General features: G+C 35.7%; 3 protein-coding genes across 3 annotated transcripts in view; 1 reads left to right on the top strand and 2 right to left on the bottom strand.

Moving 5' to 3' along the window:
* LOC127969335 (low-density lipoprotein receptor-related protein 2-like) overlaps positions 1-168 on the bottom strand; it is a 36,939-nt gene extending 36,771 nt beyond the window's left edge. Inside the window, exon 1 of the mRNA XM_052571209.1 lies at positions 157-168. Coding sequence (XP_052427169.1) covers positions 157-168 — 12 coding nt within the window. The remainder of the gene's footprint in view (positions 1-156) is intronic.
* Positions 7-1,846, top strand: LOC127968865 (histone PARylation factor 1-like). Its single transcript, XM_052570240.1, has 3 exons — positions 7-88; positions 254-426; positions 908-1,846. The coding sequence occupies exons 2-3, from the start codon at positions 337-339 to the stop codon at positions 1,040-1,042; spliced, it is 225 nt and encodes a 74-aa protein (XP_052426200.1). The 5' UTR covers positions 7-88; positions 254-336; the 3' UTR covers positions 1,043-1,846.
* An 18,773-nt stretch (positions 1,847-20,619) lies between these two features.
* LOC127969334 (ankyrin-3) overlaps positions 20,620-23,867 on the bottom strand; it is an 11,880-nt gene continuing 8,632 nt past the window's right edge. The window contains exon 6 of the mRNA XM_052571208.1: positions 20,620-20,819. Within this exon, the coding sequence (XP_052427168.1) occupies positions 20,620-20,819 (200 nt within the window). The remainder of the gene's footprint in view (positions 20,820-23,867) is intronic.

The following is a 23,867-nucleotide window of genomic DNA, read 5'->3' as shown; positions in this document are numbered from 1 at the left end:
GTGGTCACAAAGACATTTCATGGAGCAGGAATTGTGGTTCCAGTGGATAAAAATAATGTTGGATATAGAGAATTGCCAGAAACTGATGGTAAATCTGAAAATCTGTCACAACCATTAACAGTGGCTAGTGTGTGAAAAATGCTTTTGTTGCATTACATTATGCCACATCACTTTTGAAAAGTATAAAGGGAGATAAAAACGGTAAGCCTTTAGTTTACAGTTTTTGTTTATTCTTCATTTTGTTTACCTGTAGCAAGTCTGAAGAAGATTTGCAAAGCGATTGCAGAGGCCAGAGATGATGAGGAGAGAATCAAAGCTTTTGCGCCCATCCAGGAAATGATCACCTTTGTTCAGTTTGCCAATGATGAATGTGACTACGGCATGGGCTATGAGCTTGGGATAGATCTGTTCTGTTACGGCTCGCATGTAAGATTAACACACACGAAAGTTCAACCTTAAATCCTTGCACAAACTTATATTTATACTTTTTATACTTTATCATTAGTATCTGCTGTTGTCTTTACCTTATGTATCTGGATTCTCAAATGTTAGTCAGGAACAACTAATTTACTATTGAACATGCTGTTTAACAGTTTTATTTATAATTATATATAAAATATATATATGTATATATATATCTCACGTGTCAATATTGCAGTTTGTTTATATTTCAAAGGATATTTTACCTCAGCAGGTCTTTAGATCTATATATATATATATATATATATATATGCCTGCATAGCTGTTACCTTTAATAGCTTTCTGCTTTCCATCCAAGGCCATCTTCCAGAGTGCGTGTCCTTGCACTTTGCAGACACATTAACAGCCATTTCTGACAGATTTTTCATGATATAGAGTTCTTCCGGACAACTGACCTTTTATTTTTTTTTTCTTCCACTTTTGGTAGTATTTCTATAAAGTGGTACGTCAGCTGCTTCCAATGGCATACAATCTGCTGAAGAGAGGTCTGTTTGGAGAGATACTGGAGGCGCACCTCACCAGCCGTTCCCAGGACAACCTTGACCAGCTCGCTGCTGTCTGACGTGTATCGAGAGGATAAGATATTCAGAATGACTTCCTGTAATGGTGCTGGGGTTGGGTCAGAGACAGATTACAGTGCACTAAATTACGCTGTTAGGTGCTGCTGCTTCAATGAAAATGCAACAAAGCCCAGGAAAGGTTAGTTTCTTAAACCTAGATTGCTCTTACTTTTCTAAAAGATGTATTGGTAATCCAAAATGTAAACATTTTGTTGTAGGTTTAATTGGTATAACATAATTAAAATGAATAGGCACTTTTTTTTTTTTTTTTTAGCTCACTGCTCATTTGTGCTTTAAAAGAGAAATCAAGTAAAATGTTTCAACATTTTGTGAGTAATACTGTGCCTTTCCAAACCCAAATTTCTTTGATTCACACTGGCATTCCAGTAACCAATAGATAGAGAAATGACTTTTAGCTGCTGTAAGTTCAGTACGTTGAATAAATTATTTCAGATTTTGCCTTTTGCATTTCCATTAGCATATTTTGCATGACCCAGTTGCTTGAAAGCTATCCTTCAATTTGCCAGTTTATTTGAGCAGCGACTGCTGCGTGCCGATCAACATCTTGGTTATGGTTTCAGATCCATGAGTTTATTTTTGTGAAAGCAGAACACACTATTCATAGCAAAAGTGAGCTGATTCTTGTTCAAATGGTACCTTAAGTAATCTGTACTGAGAAATTAAGTTAAAAAATGAGTTTTCAGTGTCAATTTCTTACTGTCTCCATCATCTTTATGATCATTCCGTTATCGTTGTCAAGTATTGTTCCAAAGTAGATGTTTAATAAAATGTATATTTTTAATGTTTTTTTTGTTTGTTTTGTTTTATTGCCTGTGCTGTGAGAAAGATGAAAGTGAATCATAATATATCCAAATGCTATAATTCTGCTTACACTGCAAATATAAGTCTTTATTTCCAGTATACTATTTAGGTTTCAGGCCTATAAAGGCCTAAAAAGTGTTTATAATAATACATGCAAAACATTTCATATACAGTCATACCAAAAATTGTTCAGACACCAGATATAATTTTTTAAAATATTTTTCTTTACTAGTAGTTGCAGGACACTATGGTTCATTTATGTAAGGTAGGGTGGCAAAATAAACAAAACTGACATACCCAACAATTCTTCATACAGTGGACTACCAGTAAAATGTATAAAAATTTTGGACTAAATGTCTAAATTAATATTGGTTTGACTATATCATTTAATATGTTGTATTTTAATAAACAGAGAGAGAATATATTCCACTTGTTAATAGCAACGTGAAGTGCATTAAATAATACATCAAGAATTCTCAATCTGGGGTTAGTGAGTTTAAAGAAAGCTAGTAAAGCTAATAAAGCATACAAGTGTAAAATAAGTACTTAACATTAAAAATAACACTATAAAAGATGTAATATATAATTATAATACATTTATTTGTGTGTGGTTTTATTTGCAAAACATTTTTTTATGATGCCATGTTTTATTGTGTTGGTTAGCTAGTATTTTTTTGTTATTATTTTTTTTTTTTACCTAATCAAAATAACCCAATTGCAGTTTGACTCCTATTTATCTGAGCCTTATCTGTTTTTGCAAATGAACTCTCCATATATATATATATATATATATATATATATATATATATATATATATATATATATATATATATATATATATATATATATATAGGCTATGTTGATATGGCAATACAATTAAGCTGCTACTACATCCCTGCTGTTTGTAAACCTGCCATTATATACTCTATTGGGAAAAAAAGTAGTTATCTCCCAGATGAAGTGTAGCATAATTGCTTTGCACATACCTTGGTTTTATCATTTGCCATTAAAAGAATTTCTGAATTAGCCTATTGGTGTGATTTAACTGTCCATCTACTACTGGCTTACTGTATGTTCAAAAATACAATCTATTAAATCGATTTTGGTTTTGCCTCGTCATGTGTAAGTGGGGGTTTGGCTTATGGAGGAGGGGAGTGTGAGAGAGAGAGAGAGAGAGAGAGAGAGAGAGAGAGAAAAGCACGGGAGGGGGCTACTCAACACACCGATGAGAACATCGTTGATATTGCGCTTCTGTTACACCATCGTGTATTTTTCTCAGGCTTATCATTAATTACCCTTCTTCATCCTCCACCTCGGTCAGTGTTTCAGCACTGCAGCATCGGTGCCTGTGCATGTGAGCAGCCGGAGTGCCGCAGGACACCGCGCTTGAGACCCGCACCGCGCCGTGCCGTCACACCACAGGACATTCGTCTGTCTCCACTCTCTAACACAACCACAACATGAGCCCTGACATCTGAGGCCGGAGCACGGGTCTCGACCACCGGAGTATCGGGACTGTCAGATTCCGTTTCGCAGACGACATCGCGCGCTGAGCCTGAATGTCAAGAAGCTCGGCAGAAAGTCAGAGCAGGGGCGGCTCCGTCCGAGACGTGAGGATGGCCTCATCCAACAATACCTCACCCGAAGGAGGCTCTCCACCCCACCCGAACCGCATCCGCCAGGTCAGTGTGTGCGTGTGTGGAATGAACGATACGTTCCGCTTTTTGATGGTCAGTGTGTGTGTGTGTGTGTGGGCGAGCGTGTCACTTTCGCGGTCTTATGGTCCATGATGCGGAGGATGAGGCGTTGTCCTGGTTACCGAATCTTTCTGAAGCATCAGCAGACTATCGCAATGTATTCATTTCATCATGGCAGCGTTGTCACAGTGTCCATCTATCTATCTGCTAAATTTACAGAAATGTTATCATAGCAATCCTATCCGTTAACCATAACCAATATTGTCATGTTTCCTTTTAGGTTATTAGTGTTTTTCACTGTAAAGCCTATACAGTGACTTTTTTTACTTGCAGAATAAACAAAAATCACATTTTAATCAATCACATTTTAATCAATCACATTTACAATTCATGCTTCTCACAGTTCATAAAACCTTAATTTTTCTTCATGGTGAGCTAATATTTAGCCATTTTATATAGTTTTTTTCCTGTGTATGCATTGCATTCGCTTTTCATCTTGGTCCAGCCTATTATGCGTGATGCTGTAGTGACCGTGTGTGTTGACTGTTAGTGAGATTTCACACCTGACAAAGTGCACAGTTAGAGCAGCATTGCTTTGATGCTTAGGTGCCATTCTGGCATGTTTCCTAAGTAGCGCTGCTTGAGATTCAGTTTATTGACTGTGGTGTTTTACGCATGAAAACACAGCTGATGACCCTGTTAAATATATATAAAAAAGATAATTTAAACAGTTTTTTTGTATGTCACATTCTCTTAAGAACCCTACAGTAACAAGCTTAGCCTCACTCACCTTCCCCGTCTGCATATTTGAAATATCATAAGCCAATTCATCAATAAAAACCAGCCATAAATAAGTGATGGACTGGCTGAGTCATGTAGGGCTTTAGCTTGTCTGCATGGATGCACAGATGCCCTTCTGTGTCACTCAAAGGTGTAGCCTGTGAGCTACTATTCGCTGCTCAGAGCTTTCCAAGAGATACATCCACTCTATTTTCTTTATTATTTCACTTTTACAGCTGTCAAGGCTTAGTGCCTGTGGTGTTTTTATTTTTTTATTTTTTTTATATATGATCTGTTGAACTACATTTAAACTCTAGGTCTAAATTTGCCTTTCATCTATCCATTCTGATGTATCCTAAACCTGTCTTTTTACTGTTTCCGCTCTGACATCATGGTTGTGCCCTTTGCTAAGTGCTCTCGTCAGATTTAGCTGGCATGAAATAAACTGTTCAGCCATGACAATGCATAGCATAGCTCTTGTATCAGTTCTGAGTTTATATCCCCCAATTTTTCTATATAAAATTATATATATATTCAAACTCATCTTTGAGAAAAAAAAGGGCAGAACTGTTAAGATAAACAAGATTTGTTTTTTATTCCTTTGTGGAAACGGGCTTCCATTTACATATATATGCACCTTGAAATTAAAAAAAAAATATATATATATATAATAGTAATTTTACTTATTTGCAAAAATGGCCAAATATTACCTAATATGATGATGCTAGGTCGTAATATATATATATATATATATATATATATATATATATATATATATATATATATATATATATATATATATATATATATATATATATAATTATATTTTTACATTTAACATTAGTTTGCACAAAGTAATTTTTTACATAAAAAACAGCATCAAACAATAAGTTCATCTGTTACTGGCCATAATTTTAACCTAGGATTGGGCATAAAATAATGCATTCAGAATCATTCGAGCATATGAAAACCTGGCACAAAGGGACACAGGAATCATGCCTTTGTTGCAGCTTTTCTGGTGATTCATGGATAGTACAAAATTGCTTCACTTTACAAATGGTTGTCGCTAGTAAAAAACAACAAAAATGCTACAAAATGCACATTGTGTTAAGAAAGGAACATTTTTTGGGAATCAGCACCCCAAAATTAGAAAGAAACAACATGTATTGGATTTCATTCAGCAAATATTATACAAATATTGATTATATGGAATATGCACAGCTTAAAAATATCATGTTACCTGTTGTCCATATGCCAAAAGACTGGGCAGGACTTGTTTTCTAAAGCTATTTCCTGTCAAAAGCACACTAATGCAGTTTCCTATTGGGTCCTGAGTTATGATATGAGAGAGTGCTGTCAGGGTCTCTCTAGGTAATTAGATTTTAGTAATGGACCAAGCACTGCAGGCGTATACACCCAGGCATCATCTTATTGCATGAATACCATCTGGCAGTCCTAAAGTCTTTGTTCACTGGCTAAAACGATGTTCAGTTGAATCTGTGGAAGTCTAGCAATTAATAAATGTAGTGCAACTGTGGTTTGGATGTCATTACAGCAGTCAGTTTAGGAAGTAATATTGCATCATTTTTATTCAATTAAACTGCAGTCTATTGCTAAATTCTGTGCACTAACTTCTTGAGCAGAGGAGAGGGAGTGGTCCGAGAACAGCAGGCCTACTAAGTTATGATGCTTGTGATGCAGGTCTAAAAATAGGCTACCATCAGTGTAGTCATTCCTGCCGCCATACTCTGGTTCCCCTCAGGAGTGGGAAGTGTGTTTCTACCTGCAGGGCTGGTTAGGAGGGTGATATTCGCTTGCTCTTCGGCCGCATAGAGCCAGTTGTGAGTAGGATGGAAGAGTGGCACAAACACTGCTGTACAGAGCACTGTAGTGGGCAAAGTGGTTGGTATTTTCAAAAAAACAGAAACAGATGTGTAATATGCGTCAGGTGGTCAGTGAACGTGTGTGATCTAATCATATGAAATATTAGTATATCATTGTATTCATGTTAAAATTTATTTGAAAACTCCAAAGATTTAGATCAACAGGAATAATTCTGTAACATTTCTTGTATATGTATGAATGAGATTATTATTGCCTGTCTAGGCGACTCCTCCCTTTCTATCATTCATTCACTTATCCTGCATTACCTTGAGGCTAATAGATGCTCTGTAATTCTGCAACCCCTTCAAGTTCACATACAAAGTAACTAATAGTCTTTTGAGTAACAAAGAGTGGAATTATCAATCTGCCGTGATGTCTTTGAAGTTTTCTCATGAATATATCACCATCCTGCTGTTTCATATATTATACTCAATAATTTATGGCTCTGCTTTCAGCTGTAACTTATTTTGCAGCCGGAACTATCTGGACAGGTGCTATATAATGTGTAGAGCTTGTGTGGCTCACCATTTCTGTTCATCATTTCTCTCTTGTCCTCTATTTGTCCATATTCGCTCACCCTTGCAGTCTCCCTCTCCCTCCTCCCCGTGGGGGGGAAGTATGATGTGATGTACAGGGAAAAGACTGTAATGGAGCAGAAGGTTTTTTTTATTGCATTACACAGCTGCATGCTGTTGCATTGTGGATAGTGGGTGCCAGACCAGGCCTGCCCTCTGAGGACTGTTTCTATAGCAACCTCGCTGTCCAGTGCTGTCTACACAACTTAAAATTTTAATGATCATCATTATTGACCATGATCATCCATTATCATCATTGCCCACATTATGATTTCAATGCCATATGAAACTTTGCACAGAAGCAATAAAGGTTAATGTTTGCTAAACTGCAGCAGCCTGTATGGTAGATTCGTTGTACCGCTGAATTTTAATATTATCGTAACTATTACAAGATTATAGTGCTACGTACTTGACATACTTTATGTTTAAGTTATGAATCGGTCCTTGCATGTACACCATTTGACAATAAGTCAGTAAACGGTAGCTGACATGAATCACTTCGAAACTACTTCAACCAGTGTTTTTCTAAAAATGTATTAATAATTTCTTCATGTTAGAGTACATGGGATATTTATACTTTTATGCTTAATTGGTAACACTTTAGGTTCCATATATTACTTTGGATAATGAAATAGCTAACATGAAATAACAATAAACAATAGCCCACTATAACAGAATGTGGATGTACAATAAACAATAATATTTTGCAAGATAAGATGGCATAGCATGGCATGACTAGATATTAATGCCTGAAAAATAATATATTAAAATATTGTATTAAAATCATAATTGTCTTTAAAAACCTAGCCAAGATGCAAGATGTAGATTTTGTTTGTCTGGATTTGATGTAATGCTAATTCACAGAAAAATGTTCCCATCTGATTATTATTCACAGTATGTTATTGTTCTGTATTATATGTTTTCTGTATGTTAAATATGCAAACGAGGCATTATTTATTTAGATATGCACTAAATGCCACAGTTGGCAAATACAGTGTTACTTTGGAAATGTAATAGGTAACAGATTACAAATTACCCTATTTAAAAATGTAATAAGTAGTGTAACTGTATAAAAATAATGTAATTATATAAGATTTATTTTTTTAAATTAGTTTTCTAATGTCAAATGGATGTTTTCAACTGTTAATTAATTTTAGAGCATTCGATGCAGTTTGGGAAAGAAATGAATCAAATCTGTATGTGTGAGAAAGTATTCAGATGTAACCCCCTTTGTAATTGTAAAAATTTTCATAACTGCAATTAAGTAATTACATACTTTTATTCTCAGTTACTGTAACAGATTACAGTTACATTTATTTTGTAATCAAATTACATAAATTCCATTACATGTAACTTGTTACTCCCCATCACTGGTTAAATATGAAATGTTTTTAAATATATAAATGTATTGTTAAGTTATATAAATGTTACGTAAATCAGGCAAGTGAGATAAAAATCCCTCATAATATAGGCAGGAATAAAAGTAATATTTGGTGCTACTTAAGTGGAGATTTCTGGCTCAGTGCATGAAAATGTTTTTTACATTTTTTTTGAGAGAAAATACAAAAGCAAAATAGACCAAAATGAACAGAGGAAAAACAATACTGGAGTGCCTTGCTTTAATCCACTTGATTGGCGATGGGTGAAGGGGGAGGGTGAGAGTGTGGTATGCATCTCATACATTAAAATATTTATGAAACACCAATCAAGACTTCCCGCAAGACTGGAAACTGGATCAATGAGAGCTTGAGGATGGGTGAAAAACAGATGGGTGGATGGATTAGAAACAATTTTAAAGATATGATGGATGCATTAAGTAACCGGTCCTTGAGAAGTAATGATTGTCTTCTAAAAAGTCGAAATTTGAAATGGGTTCCAAGCCCTTAGAAACATGAATAAACAAATAGACATAGTGCCTTAGTCTTTAGGTCGATTCTCATGATTAAGTAGAAGTGATGGAAATACCCTATGCACATATAAAGCCAAATACAGGTTCACCTCACACACATTAACAGATGTCTGCCAAGGTAATGTCCTATGCTGCATGCTACTTGATAGCATCTTTAAGGAGAAGGAAGACAGAAAGGCTCATCACACACACATGCATACACAATAGCCTGCCCTTCCCAGAGAGCTAATTGAGTAGAGTGTGTTTACAGAGGCTTGCTGATGCTCTGATGTGATTGCTGTCCTGTCTGCTGTCTGCATACTTTTATTGATCCATCCATCCTTTCTTTCTCTTTCCCTCTCAGCCACTTTTTCTAAATCCTTTAATACACACCCTCACTTTTTCAAAACTCACCTTCACTTTTTCAAAGGTGATGCTGAAGTTATCAACCAAACTTTTGAACTATATATATATATATATATATATATATATATATATGTATATATATATATATATATATATGTATATATATATATATATATATATATATATATATATATATATATATATATATATTATAGAGATTAATTGTCTGGTAAAAAATTACAGCTTTAAAATGGCATTGGTATTTGCCATTTTAAAGCTGTAAGGAATCTCAGCTTTCAGTGTATAAGGTATCAAGATTTTTAATAGTTGATTTTACAAAACATATATTTTCCCACACACTGTCATAATGTGATTTGGATGCATAGGATATGTTCTGCAGTCATGTGAGGTGGTTACTAAAATATCAGATCTATTGTGTAGTGGAAAAAGCCACTCCCTAAAACAACTGATAAATAATAAATCATGTGACTTCAGATTACGTGTATTTGCCAACTTAATTCTGCCTGACAATGACAAAATCTGTTCTTTTGAACCTCATATGCATCAAATAATTTAGAAAAATTGTGATGCTTTTCCTAAAAAATGTTAAGTAGCGTAACTGGTTTCAACATTGATGATAATAGCAGCAAATCAGCATTTTGGAATGATTTCTGAAGGATCATGTGACTGGAGTAATGATGCTGAAAATTCAGCTTTGCCAGGAATAAATTCCATTTTAAAATATTTAAAAATAGAAAACAATATTACTAGTTTTTACTATATTTTGATCAAATAAATGCAGCTTGCACAAGTATACAAGATTTCTTTCAAAAATATTTAATAAATCATACTTTTGCAACATCCTGATTGCTTTTGAGAAATACATCCCTGAAATGTAAAAAATGTGGTACTGCATGAAAAAGCCATATAAATCAAATGCTTTTTTAAACTTGTACTTGCAAGCAGACTATTTTCAATCCAATGGGAAATGTGGTGTCTATGGATTCTTCCTGAACTGAACTGACATGTGGTCACTAAGATATCAGTGAAATTTTTCCAGACTTTTGGCTCTCTGCATAAATTATTTTCCATTTTGCAGTTTACTCTGTCCAAGAATTGACTTTCGAAAGAAAGTGACTAAGCTAAACCCAGACCAGCAGAGCGACTGAGATAGAAACCCTAACTGGGAACTAGCCACTTCAAATCGAATTAGAGTGCATTCAGTTTTCATATCTTCCAGTCGCATTCATTTTCACCACATGTGTCCTTCCTTCTCTCTAGAGTACATGCAGAATCAAATGAGCTGGGCTAAGAATAAGAAGCTTCTGGACTCTGGCCGTACTGTTATTTGAATTTCTGTAAAGGTGTTTTCTTTTTTGCAGGCACTCAAAGTTAATTTAAGATGGTTCAGACACTAAAGCAGTAAGTGAATGGTTCATCATGTATTGTATGCTGTTGGTGTAGAGGACAAAGTCATAGTTTATTATAGAGTTGTATGATAGAATGTAGACGTTAACAACAATGACTTATGGGAACAGTCATTTTAGATACTTCCAAAACTGTTTCAACAGAGATAGAAATACAGTTTTTAATTTAAGTTTCCATCTTTGTTGCCAGTTTTGGAAGTGCATTTTTCTGTTCTAAAGAAGGGGTTGTGCCAATACTTCTGTCCATATAGTCATTGGTGTTTGGTGATGAGTTTTTAGCTCAAGGTCTGCATTTAAAGTTGCACCAGAGGTGTTCAGCTGGGATTGGGACTTGGCTTTATGCAGACCAGTCAAGTTCTTTAACACACACTAAATCAATCATTTCTTTTTGAGCCTTGCATTATACATAGAGGTATTTTCATGTTAGAAGAGAAAAGGGCCCTGTCCAAACTGTTGCTAGAAAATTATGCTTAAACATTAAGATTTTTACTCTTTTAAATTACTAAAGTAGTTAAACCTGTTAATTAGAAGGAGGTATATATATATATATATATATATATATATATATAATTCATGTATTGCAATGAAAGATAACAAATTGTTAGTGGTAGGACATTTTGGAACCGTGTACTCGAAGAGCATAGGGTTGTTTTGAGCAAAGTGAATTCTACAAGGTTGTTGTTCTCTGAGATGCATTTGCATTTGTCTTTCTCGCTCTTTTTTCTTTCATGACACTTCTTCCTTCATCTCTCGCCTTTTATGTGACTTTCTCACGCTCTTCCTCAGCGACTGCCCTCTTTCTCTCTCTGTGCATCTGTCAGTGTTTTGACTGGGTGTGGTCTCTACTGATATGAAACTGAGTCTGTGATCATTGATCGGTTTATTTCTACATTGACATTAGAAAGCAGGCAGGGAGGTTTCCGCCCATTGTCTTGATGATGTAATGAAATAGGAAGTAAATTCATCAATACTGAGAATTTTCAGCCCTGTGTCTGGAAGAAGTGGCGCTGTTTCACTGTCAGCTGCATGACATTTACACTCGTGAGTGAGAAAAGAAAGAAGGGGGTTGCCTTCGTGTTTACTACGGGCTGTGGTTAAAGGGGTCATATTAAGTTGCTAAAAATAATATTATTTTGTGTATTTGGTGTAATGAAATGTATTAATGCTTTTTAAGGTTCATAAAACACATTATTTTCCACAATGTACTTTATTGTTACTCCTCTATGCCCCGCCTTTCTGAAATGCGTTGATTTTTTACAAAGCTCATTGTTCTGAAAAGCGAGGTGTGGGCTGATTGGCCAGCTATCCAGTGTTGTTGTTGGCTGAATGCCTCAAGTGTGTGATGGAAATGTTACGCTCCTTACCATGCTGTGAAGCCAAGGCCCAGCTCAACGAGCAAAATTAATAAAACCCATTACAAACTATGCATTTGTTCCATTCAGTGGGGACATAATTACTGATTATAATGACTTATACTATGTTTTTAAACATTGCATTGAATATCGCGCTGCTTAAACCTAAAACCATGTCTGCATTTGTGTTAGAGAAAATACAAACAAACAAGCGCTACTTTACACTGCTCAAAACTCATGATTGAATCATCAGTGGCAAATTCCTTAAATATGAAAGCATACTTACAGATTGTGAGTCAGAAGCACCAGACTGTCCTTGCAAAGTTGGAATTGCCTACCTTTATAGAAACAGACACCGGCATTGTAGGCTACTCTCACAGGAAACAGTCCTCGTCCTCCGTAAAATGCACTGCACACATTTGAATATTTGGGTTGAACTGTTCTGGAACAGTTTTAAATACAACTTAACCACTGATTTCTAGTTGTGTCCTCTTTTGGAAGACTAAACAAAGTAGTTTAGCTTTCACAACATAATGCACACATCTCCATAACATGGTGAGAGCTAGTCTTGGTGCAAATGCAGAAAGGACCCACAACAAATCCAGTAGGATTTGATCATCTAAGAAATATATTATCAACTCATCTGACAAAATATACAGATATAATCGTTCTTAGAGAAATACTGAGAAATAGTACATTTAGCACATATTATTGTGATAGTATTACTAGAAATGTCCTGTCAACAGACTACTATTAGTAATCTTGTTGGATTGCATTATACACATACATATATGTGTAAGAGTTGCTGCTTCTGGCAAAAATAATACTTTTTTTGGAGACAGCATAATTTGTTAGCTACAGATTCAGGCATTGGGATTGTGCCTATATGATGCCAAAATTCTGTCTAGGCAGGTAGCCCACTAAGGGGAGACTGTACCAGCTGTTTGCAAATGGCTGTCTCTTTGTGTGTGTGTGAGTTTGTGTGTGTTAGTCTTTATTGAGTCTTTAAAACTAGTATGCATTTACATCAATGCTTTTTAATAGTAATGCAAGGCATATTTGTGACTGTATTGGCATTTTAATGTTTTGTAATAATTTTTCAAAAATGCTTTGTTGAAGTTTATAAATAGTATAGCCTACTGTTTCTTTGTGCTAGTTTACAAGTATACTAAACAGTCATCCTTTCTATGATACTACTGTACATTTCAAAAGTTATGAATATGTAGTATTTTGTATGTTTTGAAAGACTTTTATGCCAAAAGTTCATTCATTTAGATTTATTTGATCAAGCAATCTCTTATGCTCACCAAAGCTGCATTTACTTGATCAAAAAACAGTTAAAATATTAATATTGTGAAAATTGTTTTCTATTGTAATATGCTTTAAACTGTTATGTATTCCTTTGATGGCAAAAGCTGAATTTTCAGCATCATTACTCCAGTCTTCAGTGTCACATGATCCTTCAGAAATCATTCTTATGAGGATCTCCTGTCCCAAAAAGCATCTCTTATTATTGTAACAGTTAAAACAGTTGTGCTGGTATTTTTGTGGAGACCATGCTACATTTGTTGTTGTTGTATAACGTTCAAAAGAACAGAATTTACAGAAAAATGTCTTTACTGTCACTTCTGATTCATTTTAACCCGTCCTTGCAGAACAATCCTAATTTTGATGTTTTAATGCTATGATTTAATCTGCAGCATGTTCTGTATTGGGTTTTAGAGTAAATACCTTCCCCCCCCCCAAATATCAGACATTATGTCGGTTATTGGTCATAATAAATACTGACTATTGCATTGGCCAAATATTTCAATATTGCTGCATTTCATGCCGCTACATCGAGAGCATTAGAGTGATGGATCAGAGAAATGGAATTTAGAGTTGACTTTGAGTGAGCTTTTATGAAAGATCGATGCGTTGACTAATGGCTTAATAACAAACACTTTAAGAGCTTCAAGACTGAAAAGGTTTTAGATGATGTAAGTCAAAAAGTGCAGACTCAGCTATGACCATTCACACTGACTAACACATCAACACACTATACACACTTACATCTACTTTTTGAAATTTCAATTGTTATCATTCACTTTTAGTGGAGATGTTTCCATGTTACAGATGTTACAGTTTTAAAATGTATTATCCCTATCGTAAATATATTGTACACACTTAAAAACAAAGATTCTTAGCTGGCAGTGATGATTCCATGAAGATCATATAAGATCCATGGTAACTTTCCATTTTGCAAAGGGTTCTTTGTATTGGAAAAAGGTTCTTCACATTATATAAAACTAAATAAATAAATTACACTAAGAAAAAAAAGGCTTCTTTGGGGAACCAAAAATGGTAATTCTGTTGCATTGCAAAAAACCTCCTTTTAAAACCTTTATTTTAAGTCTCTCTGTATAAAAATCATCTGTTAGATAATACATGTGTACACATAAAAAAAGCTCTCTCTCTCACTCACTCTCTCTCTCTCTCTCTCTCTCTCTCTCTCTCTCTGACACAGCTCAATTTGCCAGTCACAGCAGCTGTGATGGGCGAAACAGAAGCATCCTGGGTAATGATGCTCAGTAAGTGTAGAGATGATGATAACTTGTATTCCCCTGGGAGCACTGCTCTCTCCACACAGATATCTGAGACCTGGCGCCTCCGCAGACACTGCTCATGTTTATCACTGTATTGATCCTGTCCTCTGCTTGTCCATTTATCAGCACGACAAGACCTTTTCAAGCTCAAATGAACCATATGTCAAAAATCTCTCTTGCGGTTTGGTGTTTTTAACATATTTACAGCAGTCTTACAGTCTGATCTTTATCTGCTACATTATAAGGTCATTAGGAAGTCACAAATACAACTGCGTATAGCAACATACTGGTGACTAATCACAGTTCTCTAGCATTGTGGCAAAAAATGTTTGTTTTATAGAATCTGTAAATTGAGAAACACTGAAATAGCTTATTTTTAATTTGATTGACTGGGTCTAACCTCCAGGTTGAAGGAGCTTGATTGATGGTCCATCTTTGCCCTTGCCTTCTGTGTAAGTCTGTGTCTGTTTTAGTTACACAGCTGTTGCTCTACTCTGAAGACTATCAATTGTCATAAAGGATCAATGTCTTACAGGTTTTTTTTGTTGTTGTTGCATTTTAACGATTGCTTTTACAAAGTCAATAAATAACAGAAGATGCAGTGTTTGTAAAGGATGAGAATGCCTTACTGTAATCTAGCATCATCTGTAGTCAAAATATATTTTATTCATATCAAATGATTTACAGTATAAGTGTGGTGGAATGGCACTTTACAGAGTTGGAAATAGAGCTTGCATTTCAGATTTGAAATGCAGAACCTTTTAAAATACTATTTTTTTTATAAATAAAATGAGACTAGTGTAGATTAATTTGTAGTCTACTATGAATTCAATTAAGGGGGCACAAAAAGATGTATAAAATATTTTATAATGAAAAAACTGCATGTTTTCTGTGATATTATTTTCTGAAAATAATAAAATGATAATAATAAAAGTTTTAAAAGTATCTTTTAAAAGAAAAAAAGAAGAAGATTTTTTTCAACTAAGACAGTTGTACGTTTATCTTAGAAATGGAAAAAATATTGTTCATTGTAACTTATATGGTAACACTTTAGTATGGGGCCAATTCTCCCTATTAAAAGTAGCTTATTAGCATTCCTATTATTAACATATTGGCTGTTTATTAGTGCATACTTTTAAAAAGACACATATTCTGCATGACCCTATTTTACATCCCTAATCAATATCTAAATGTAACTACTACCTTTCTAACTATTAATAAACAGCAAATTAGGAGATTATTGACAGAAAATTTGTACTTAAAGGTGTCATATGATGTTATGTATTTGGTGTAATGAAACGAGTTTATTATTTACAAATATAAAAAACACATTATTTTCCACATACTGTACATTATTGTTTCTCCTCAATGCCCCGTCTTTCTGAAATGTGTCGATTTTTACAAAGCTCATTGTACGCTGATTGACCAGTTATACAGTGCATTGTGATTGGCTAAATACCTCAAGCATGTGACGGAAATCTTACACCCCTTACTGTACTGTGATGCCAGGCGCAGGGACAAAAACATTAAAACCCATTATAAACAAGGTGTTTGTTGCATCCAGTGGGGACATAATTACTGATTATAATGACAATACCAGTGGTTCTCAATTCCAGTCCCTGCGCCCCCCAGCTCTGCATATTTTGCACGTTTTTTTGTAAACACCACTGCGTCAGATAATCATCTCGATAGAAGTGAGCTCCGTACATGAACTGTGTTCCCATTGACATGGTCCCTACACAGTGTTCATTGCTCCCTATTTCCTGACCAGGGGAAATCTGTTGAAGTTTACATGTTTAAACAATCGTAAATCATAATTCCATTGCTCTAACCATGATAGTGAAGTGGCATCAATGGTTTCACCTGTTCCTACTATGATCTTACAACATCATAACTATAGTTAATATGTAAAAAACTACAGTACATTTTCAGATCTTAGTGTTCAGTGCTTGTCTTAGGTCTTACCTAAAGGACTTACACAGTGGTAGATGTAGGGATTTCTTATAGTGTGCGGTTTAACCAGCAGGTGTCAGTGTGCCGAGGTCTAAATTACTGATGTGTAGTTACTTTTGCAATCCAAAAGGTGGTGTAGAAGTATTTTGACTGAGAAAAAAACATGTACAGTTGCAGTGTGGTGAAAAAATGTGTGTCCTGGTATTCCCTCCATCATGGGGGCCAAATTTCCTCACAAGTATAGTATTACAAATTGTGACATTGTATAAGAAAGCATTTATTTGGAAAACATTTACTGTCACTTTTTTATTGCATCAATACTGTAGTTATCGGGGCTATCTTGACTATCTTGAGAGTCAGAGCTTACGTGAGATCCTTCTAAGAAATAGATTCCTTTCTCCATAGCATCAGCAGTGGTTTAGCAGAAACCATCAAATTCAGGGGGATTTATTGTACAACCCCACAGGAGCATCCTTCAGGTTTAAGTGCCTTTTTGAACCAGTTGGGTCTTTGCCTACACTAGCTGTGTGTTGGAGCGTACCATTCCCCTCCAGGTAGATTTGTATATGTGGGTTACAGTTACCCCTGTGGATTTATTCCCAGTGTTTCTGACAGCCTCCACTGTGGTCTTCCCCAAACTCCTCCCCAGCTCAGAGCAGCACGCTATGTGTCTCTAGACTTGCTGTTTGTCACACAGTTTTAATTAACGATTTTATGTTTTTTTTTTCTGTGAAACAAAAGACTTTTTAATTGTATCTTTATTCTTATACATGCACATTTATGAAGTACACAAATAACACACACACACTTAATCCTACAGATGGAATATAGCTGGATTCCTCTACATCTGGACAGACAAGGTCCTTCCTCTCTCTTCCTTTCTCTCTCTCTCTCTCTCTCTCTCTCTCTCTCTCTCTCTCTCTCATCCCTAGTTCACACATGGTGATATATATTCAGATTCAGCAAGTGAGGTTTTTCTCTCTTCATCCAACCAATAGACTGGAATATAACTCTCTATTGGGGGAAAAGGAGATGATAATCTACACTGAGGAGGGAATTCACACTGGATCAGAGTAGTTTAGTCTAAAGAGTTATTCAGAGTGAACTGTGGGAGGACACTGGCACAGAGTGTCCATTATCACCTTATTCAAAGGAGCCATTGGGAAAAGCAGAAAAAGGACATCTTAATACATTAATATCATAAACCATACGAGACTATTTCACATTTGAAGTGATATAGGATATAGTTTTTCATCATGGCACATGCAGCAGCGCACCTGAAAAAGGCACGGGAACTGGAACAACCTCCTGAGATAAAGGCTCTCGCAAAAGCCAGAGAGAGACGCAAGAGACACAGAGAGAGAGCAGAGCGCAAACGCAAGGTATACTAACGCTTAAAAACCTCAATTCAGAAAAACTCAAAGTCATAGATACAGCTGACCTATCACATGTGTTTGTTTAAAGAATTCTGCGATCGTTTAATGTCAAAATCTTTACGTTTATCATTGCAAAGTCAATAAAGTGTAATCACACACAGCCCTAATAATATTTAAAATAGATTTATTTATAATATTCAAATGTCCAGTCAATGTTCTTCATACTTTATTCTGTACTTATTCTATGTGAATTGTTCGTTTTGGTGCTTTCAGTGTTAGCAGAAGTTAATGCAAAATCTTAGTTTATTTTACTTTTGTTTCGTATAACTTGCCTTCATGGTTTCTTTATTATTAATAATAATTTTTAATTCTCAGATGTGTATAAAGTTATCACCACTGTTACATGCAGTAATTACTGCAAATTTTTATGGTTGCATTTGAGTGTTTTTTTGTGCTGAAGATGAGCTCTGGGGATAAATCCTGTAGTCAGCTGTTCCGCACCTGTTTCGGAGCATAGATACTGGAAGAGGCTTAGGAAATAGGATCATCCTGTATGCAGATTTGTCTCTAGAGTGCAACATTTCATTGGCTACATATGAGATGACATAACCTTTTGATTTAACTCATGAATGCTTTAGTTTTGTTCTTGCAATCTGCCAAGTACTTCCAAGTTTTGAAAATGTTTTACTGAATCAAAGATTACATTTTTTGAATGGCAGATTTATTCATTTTATTCAGTTAGAATATATACAATTCTTCTGAGAAACAACCAAGAAGTAGGGATATTTACCACCTTGTTCAATCTTGTTCAGCAAAATTAACAAATCTTCAGTCATTCTTTTTATTCATTTTAAAAGTTCACTCAAAAATAGAAATTCTGCCATTAATTACTCAACCTCATGTCGTCCCAAACCCGTAAGACCTTCATTTATCTTCATAACAGATTAATGCTAATAATGCCATTTTGGATAGTATGCAGTGAATGTAAACAATGTATGCTGTTCTGTGTTCGCTGCGCCATGTGGATATGTTATCTACGTTGTTTACCCTTTGATCCAAACAAAAACAAAGTTTCCGTGTGGTGCTGCACACGTTGTTTACGTTCATTCGATGCTCTCCAAAATGGCACCAGAGTGAGATGGAGGAGATGAATCGTTGAATAAAGACGTTATTTTATATAGTTTTCTTTGCACACAAAAAGTGTTATCATTGCTTTGAAATTACGGTTAAACCACTGATGTGAAATGGATTATTTTAGCGATAACCTTGCTACGTTTCTGGACCTTGATCATGGTAGTATCCTTGCTGTAGGAGGGGCAGAGAGCTCTCAGAAATTCTCAAAAATAACTTAATTTGTGTTCCAAAGATGAACGAAGGTCTTATGGGTTTGGGACAACATGAAGGTGAGTATTTAATGACAGAATTTACAATTTTGGGTGAATTATTCCTTTAAAATGCCCTGAATTTCCCATTAAAATTCACATAAAAGTTTGATCATATTCAAATCCGGAAAAAATTATAATGCAACACAAATGACTGCTTTTCCTCTAGGGTCTTGTACAGTCGTCAAGTGACGGACGCAATGCATGAATCATTCATGAAATGTCCATCACCACTAAAGAGAGGTTGGAAATGGTTAAAAAAGCAACAGTGTTAATGAGAGTAAAAGTGTTTGTCTTGTCAGCACAGATGTGTCATAAAACAGACTTAATGTGTTAAGATATTTGATCTGGATGGCCTGCTGCAACCTATAACTACTTGACTGGCAGTGTCATCATTACATTGTTTTTAAATGCCTATGAAACTAGAAATCTTAGCAGGTTATTAAATTTGAGATGCATAAGAAGCTGAGAATATTTAATATAATAGAATTAAAGTTTGCATCTGGAAATTTTAAGGTATAACATAATTTACATCCAAATAGTACAATAATGTGCTTTTATAATGTTGGTTCCTTAAAAATATTACTATTATTTTAAATAGGAGAGCCTAGTTATATTTTACAAATATATTACATTTTGGGGACAAAATTGCTTTATATAGCAAGGATGCATTTAAAAAGATTTTTTTTTTTTTTGTAACAAAAATATTAATCAGCATATTAGAATAATTTCTGAAAGGTCATGTGACTGGATTAATGTCAGCTTTGCAATAAATATATGATATTTTAAAATGGAAAGTAGAAAACAGTTCATTTAAACGATAATTGTACTGTATATTCAAATTTTTGTGTATTTTTCATTAAAGATATACATCCTGGGTAAGCATGAGATAATAATAATAATTATTATTATTATTATTTTAATCTTTCCTGAGAATTACTTTTGTATATTAATATACCATGGTGAAGAAAAAAAGTAAATATAAATAGAGATGCCTCAAGCTACTTTACATTCTCAGTTGTACTTGTACATAGAGCTCATAATGCTTTGTTTTTAAAAGCTAATCATGATGTGTTCTTTACTGTTTAAACACATTTGTCATTATTGCCCCATTAACTGTAGTAAAACCTATAGTAGGTTGGTTAACTGGGGGCATGCCATTGATCAGGGCAGTCACTGGCAGCTCATTTTGTCTGTAGTGGAAGTCAACCAAATGCTGAATAATGGTCTGGTCAATGCGGACTGCCTCAGGACCAGAGATGACCCACAGACGCTGATGCCTCGATTCCATTTGGTCTGATTCTGTAGCCATTGCTATAGCTTTTTAACTCAGTGACACTCATCATGGATGATGAATTGGATTTATGTGGTGTTGAACCATTTTGGAAGAGATTTACTTGAGGATAAGAACCTCTTTTAGATGATGTTCCACGATTTACATAGTCTTCCAAATGTATGGGATCTTAAAGACCAAGGAGGGTATGACAACCAATCAAGGGATTCTGTAAATAACACCCTCTTCCTCAGTTGTCCCGGTGGATGCACATTCCTGGCCCTCAGGAGGAAAAGGACAGGTTTCCCAGCTGGCTCTTCCCCAGTAGGATTGCCCCTTGCTGGCCCTTGCTTGCTGCTTGGGCCCGGAGGGGTTAAAAATAACCCAGCCCTGGATCCTGGACGGGGTGGATATTCGGCCTGATATAGCAGTGGGAGACACATTTGCGGCCACAGTTGTCAGTTACGAAGCCAGGCGGGAAGAGAGACAAGACCGGAAAAGAAGAGGAGATAAGAGCCAAGGCGTCTGTGCCAATACCGGACACAGATTCTCACAGAAGACACGGGGCAGGGATCAGAGAGAGCACATAAGAGATGTTCGGAACCTAAGGAGAAAAATAGACATGAAAGTTTGGGGGATTTTGCATTAGCTGGATAGATGCTCTGAAGCTGATAATTGAATGGGCTCCTGGGTACTACCTGAAGACTGAGGATAATGCAAGCCCATAAAGCTAAGTGCATGTGAACGAGAATCAATCTCCCAGGGAGCGATTTTATGTTCAGTGGTTGGTTATCACTGGGAGAGGCACAGTGAGTGCGGAAACTCGGTTGATGCAAAGTGTAGTGCAGCTTTTTGCTAAGCTTTGGGCCACTCTTTATCATGGGCAATGCGGCAATGTGTAAGGCATGTGGTTCAAGTAAAGGCCTGCGGACCATTGGAAGTGATCTATCTCTGGACAGTTACTACAGTTCTGTGGCAGATACCATGGTAAGACAATCTTAATAATAGCCAGATTCAGTAGAGGATTTTCCTGCTGACAAGTCCAGTTGTGTTTGTTATGCTGGAATTGCAATACCAAACATTTCTTACTTTCAGTGTGCTCTTTTTTTCTTCTTTTTTTCTTTTTCCAGTTAACATCTCATTAAGTAATTTTCAACTTCTCAGATCTTGACTTGAAGAGACCGTTCACCCAAAAATTATCATTACTTTTTTATTTTATGTTTATTTTTACTATTTTATTTTTATATCAATTACTTACCCTAATATCGTCTCTAACCTGTATGACTTTTTTTTCTTCTGTGGAACATGAGAAATGCACTTTTGGAAATAAAAGTTCCAAAAAGATTTTTTTAGAGTGATGTCAGAAGAAAAAACATTCTTAATAAAACAAACATTTTTTTTAAATAAGAAACATTACTTTTTCTTGGTGGTAATAATCTAAAGAACTATATATATAACCTTTATTATAATTAAATGTTAAAGGTTTTTCATGAAACAATTGTTGCTAATAAAGAACCTTTATGATATTGAGTGAGGTTGTTGGCCATACAATGAAAATCAATGAGTCCAGGGTTATTAACACTCTTCAAAAGATTTTCTTTTGTGCTCCACAAAAAGATATACAGGTTTAGAACAACATGAGGATTGGTAAATGTTGACAGAATGTTCAGTTGAACTATCCCTTTAAGACTTCCAATAGGCTTCTTAACTAGTTTTAACCAGCAAGACTTATTTGGTTAACTAGCATCACCAGAAAGACCTGTTAACTGACTAGCATCTCTAACTAAGATTTGCTGGCCAACAGCATGGCTATGTGCTGGCCTGACTGGTTCGACCAGCATCAAAACAGCACTAATCTACAAAACATACTGGAAATTTAAGGGGGGGGGGGGGGGGGGGGGTTGTAATGCTATTTCATGCATACTGAGTTTTTTACACTGTTAAAGAGTTGGATTCCCATGCTAAACATAGACAAAGTTTCAAAAAATAAGTTGTACATTTGAAGGAGTATTTTTGTTACAAAAATACTCTTTCCGGTTTGTCACAAGTTTCGGAAAGTTTTTTTCGAGTATGGCTCTGTGTGACGTTAAATGGAGCGGAATTTCCTTATATGGGTCCTAAGGCACGTCTGCCGGAAGAGCGTGCGCTCCCGTATAGCAGAGCACTGAGAGCACAGACATTCACTGATCAGAGCGAGAGCATCGCGAAAAGTCACAAAAGGAGTGTGTTTTTGGTTGCGAGGGCAAGACAACCCTGCACAGATTACCAAAAAAAAAAAAAACAGCATTAAGGGACCAGTGGATGGAGTTTATTTTTACAGAGCATCAACGGAGTTGTGCAAGTGTTTGTGTTTGTTCCCTGCATTTCGAAGATGCTTGTTTTACAAACAAGGCCCAGTTTGACGCCGGATTTGCGTATCGTTTATTTCTTAAGGATGATGCAATCCCAACGAAAAAGGGTCACGATCTTGTGTTGGAACCGCATGCGGTGAGTAAAACTGCTTCAAATATCTCTGTGTTTTAGCTATCGGCGCGTAAGCACATCAAGTAAACAACATGCGATGTTGTCATCAAACTGCACTTTCCACATGTACACCTTAAAAAAAAAAAAAAAAAAAAAAAGACGACATAAAGTGGAACTTAGTCATTTTCCAAAACCGCTAAGCAAATATATACAGTTTCAATACATACTACATAGAGACATCGTTGCTGCTGCTGCTCTCGTTCAGTTTCAGCCTCTGGATCTGATTCTGGATCATAAATATATGCTGAATCTGACTGTTAGCCATGGATTGTTTTGGATGATGTTTTTTCCCTCACGGTAATGTCACAGCTTCCAAACGCTCTCAACGCAAAAGCTTACTCGCGCTCGTGATTCTTTAGCTCCGCCCACACGTCACGCCTCCAGCCCCCCCCCCCCCCCCCTTAAGCTGATTAAAGCTGTTTGATATTGTAGTTTTCTTTTTTTATATATAGTATTTGGTGATTTTGGTGTTTAAGTAATTTTTATATTTATTTTTTTATCAAAAAGTAAAGTATATGTATATATGCCTTACCTCAGAAAAAGGTAACAATGATCACCACTAGTAAAAAAGTATTCATTAGCAGTGGTGTCACTTTTATTTATATGAAAAGTGTAATTAATGAGAATTCAAGAGAACAATTTGATCAGGAAATCAAACCAGATTTGAACATTTGTTGCTTACATGAGCTCAAATAGTGAAGCATGTCTGAGTGCAACTTCATAAGCAAACACACACTGTCTGTTTTCATTGGATTGGTCTTTTTCACATCCCACTCTTGCTAAAATGTGACCTCTCAATCTCAGAAGGAGCAGAGATAATGTCTCCAATATTTTGACCAATAGTCTGTGATGACCTGACACATTAACGCTTCACACTCCACATGACCTGAGAGCTACTGATCTGTTCATTAGCATCTTAAATACCTCTGGCAGAACTTAGCACC

The sequence above is a fragment of the Carassius gibelio genome, chromosome B12, assembly GCF_023724105.1.
Source record: "Carassius gibelio isolate Cgi1373 ecotype wild population from Czech Republic chromosome B12, carGib1.2-hapl.c, whole genome shotgun sequence".
Lineage (NCBI taxonomy): Eukaryota > Metazoa > Chordata > Actinopteri > Cypriniformes > Cyprinidae > Carassius > Carassius gibelio.
This window is presented reverse-complemented; position numbering and strand designations above follow the sequence as displayed.

Bases quoted from the DNA above. Each gene is read 5' to 3' on its own strand.
- LOC127968865 (XM_052570240.1), top strand. From the start codon at position 337: ATGATCACCTTTGTTCAGTTTGCCAATGATGAATGTGACTACGGCATG. The intron at 427-907 runs GTAAGATTAACA...CACTTTTGGTAG, and splicing joins TGTTCTGTTACGGCTCGCAT to TATTTCTATAAAGTGGTACG.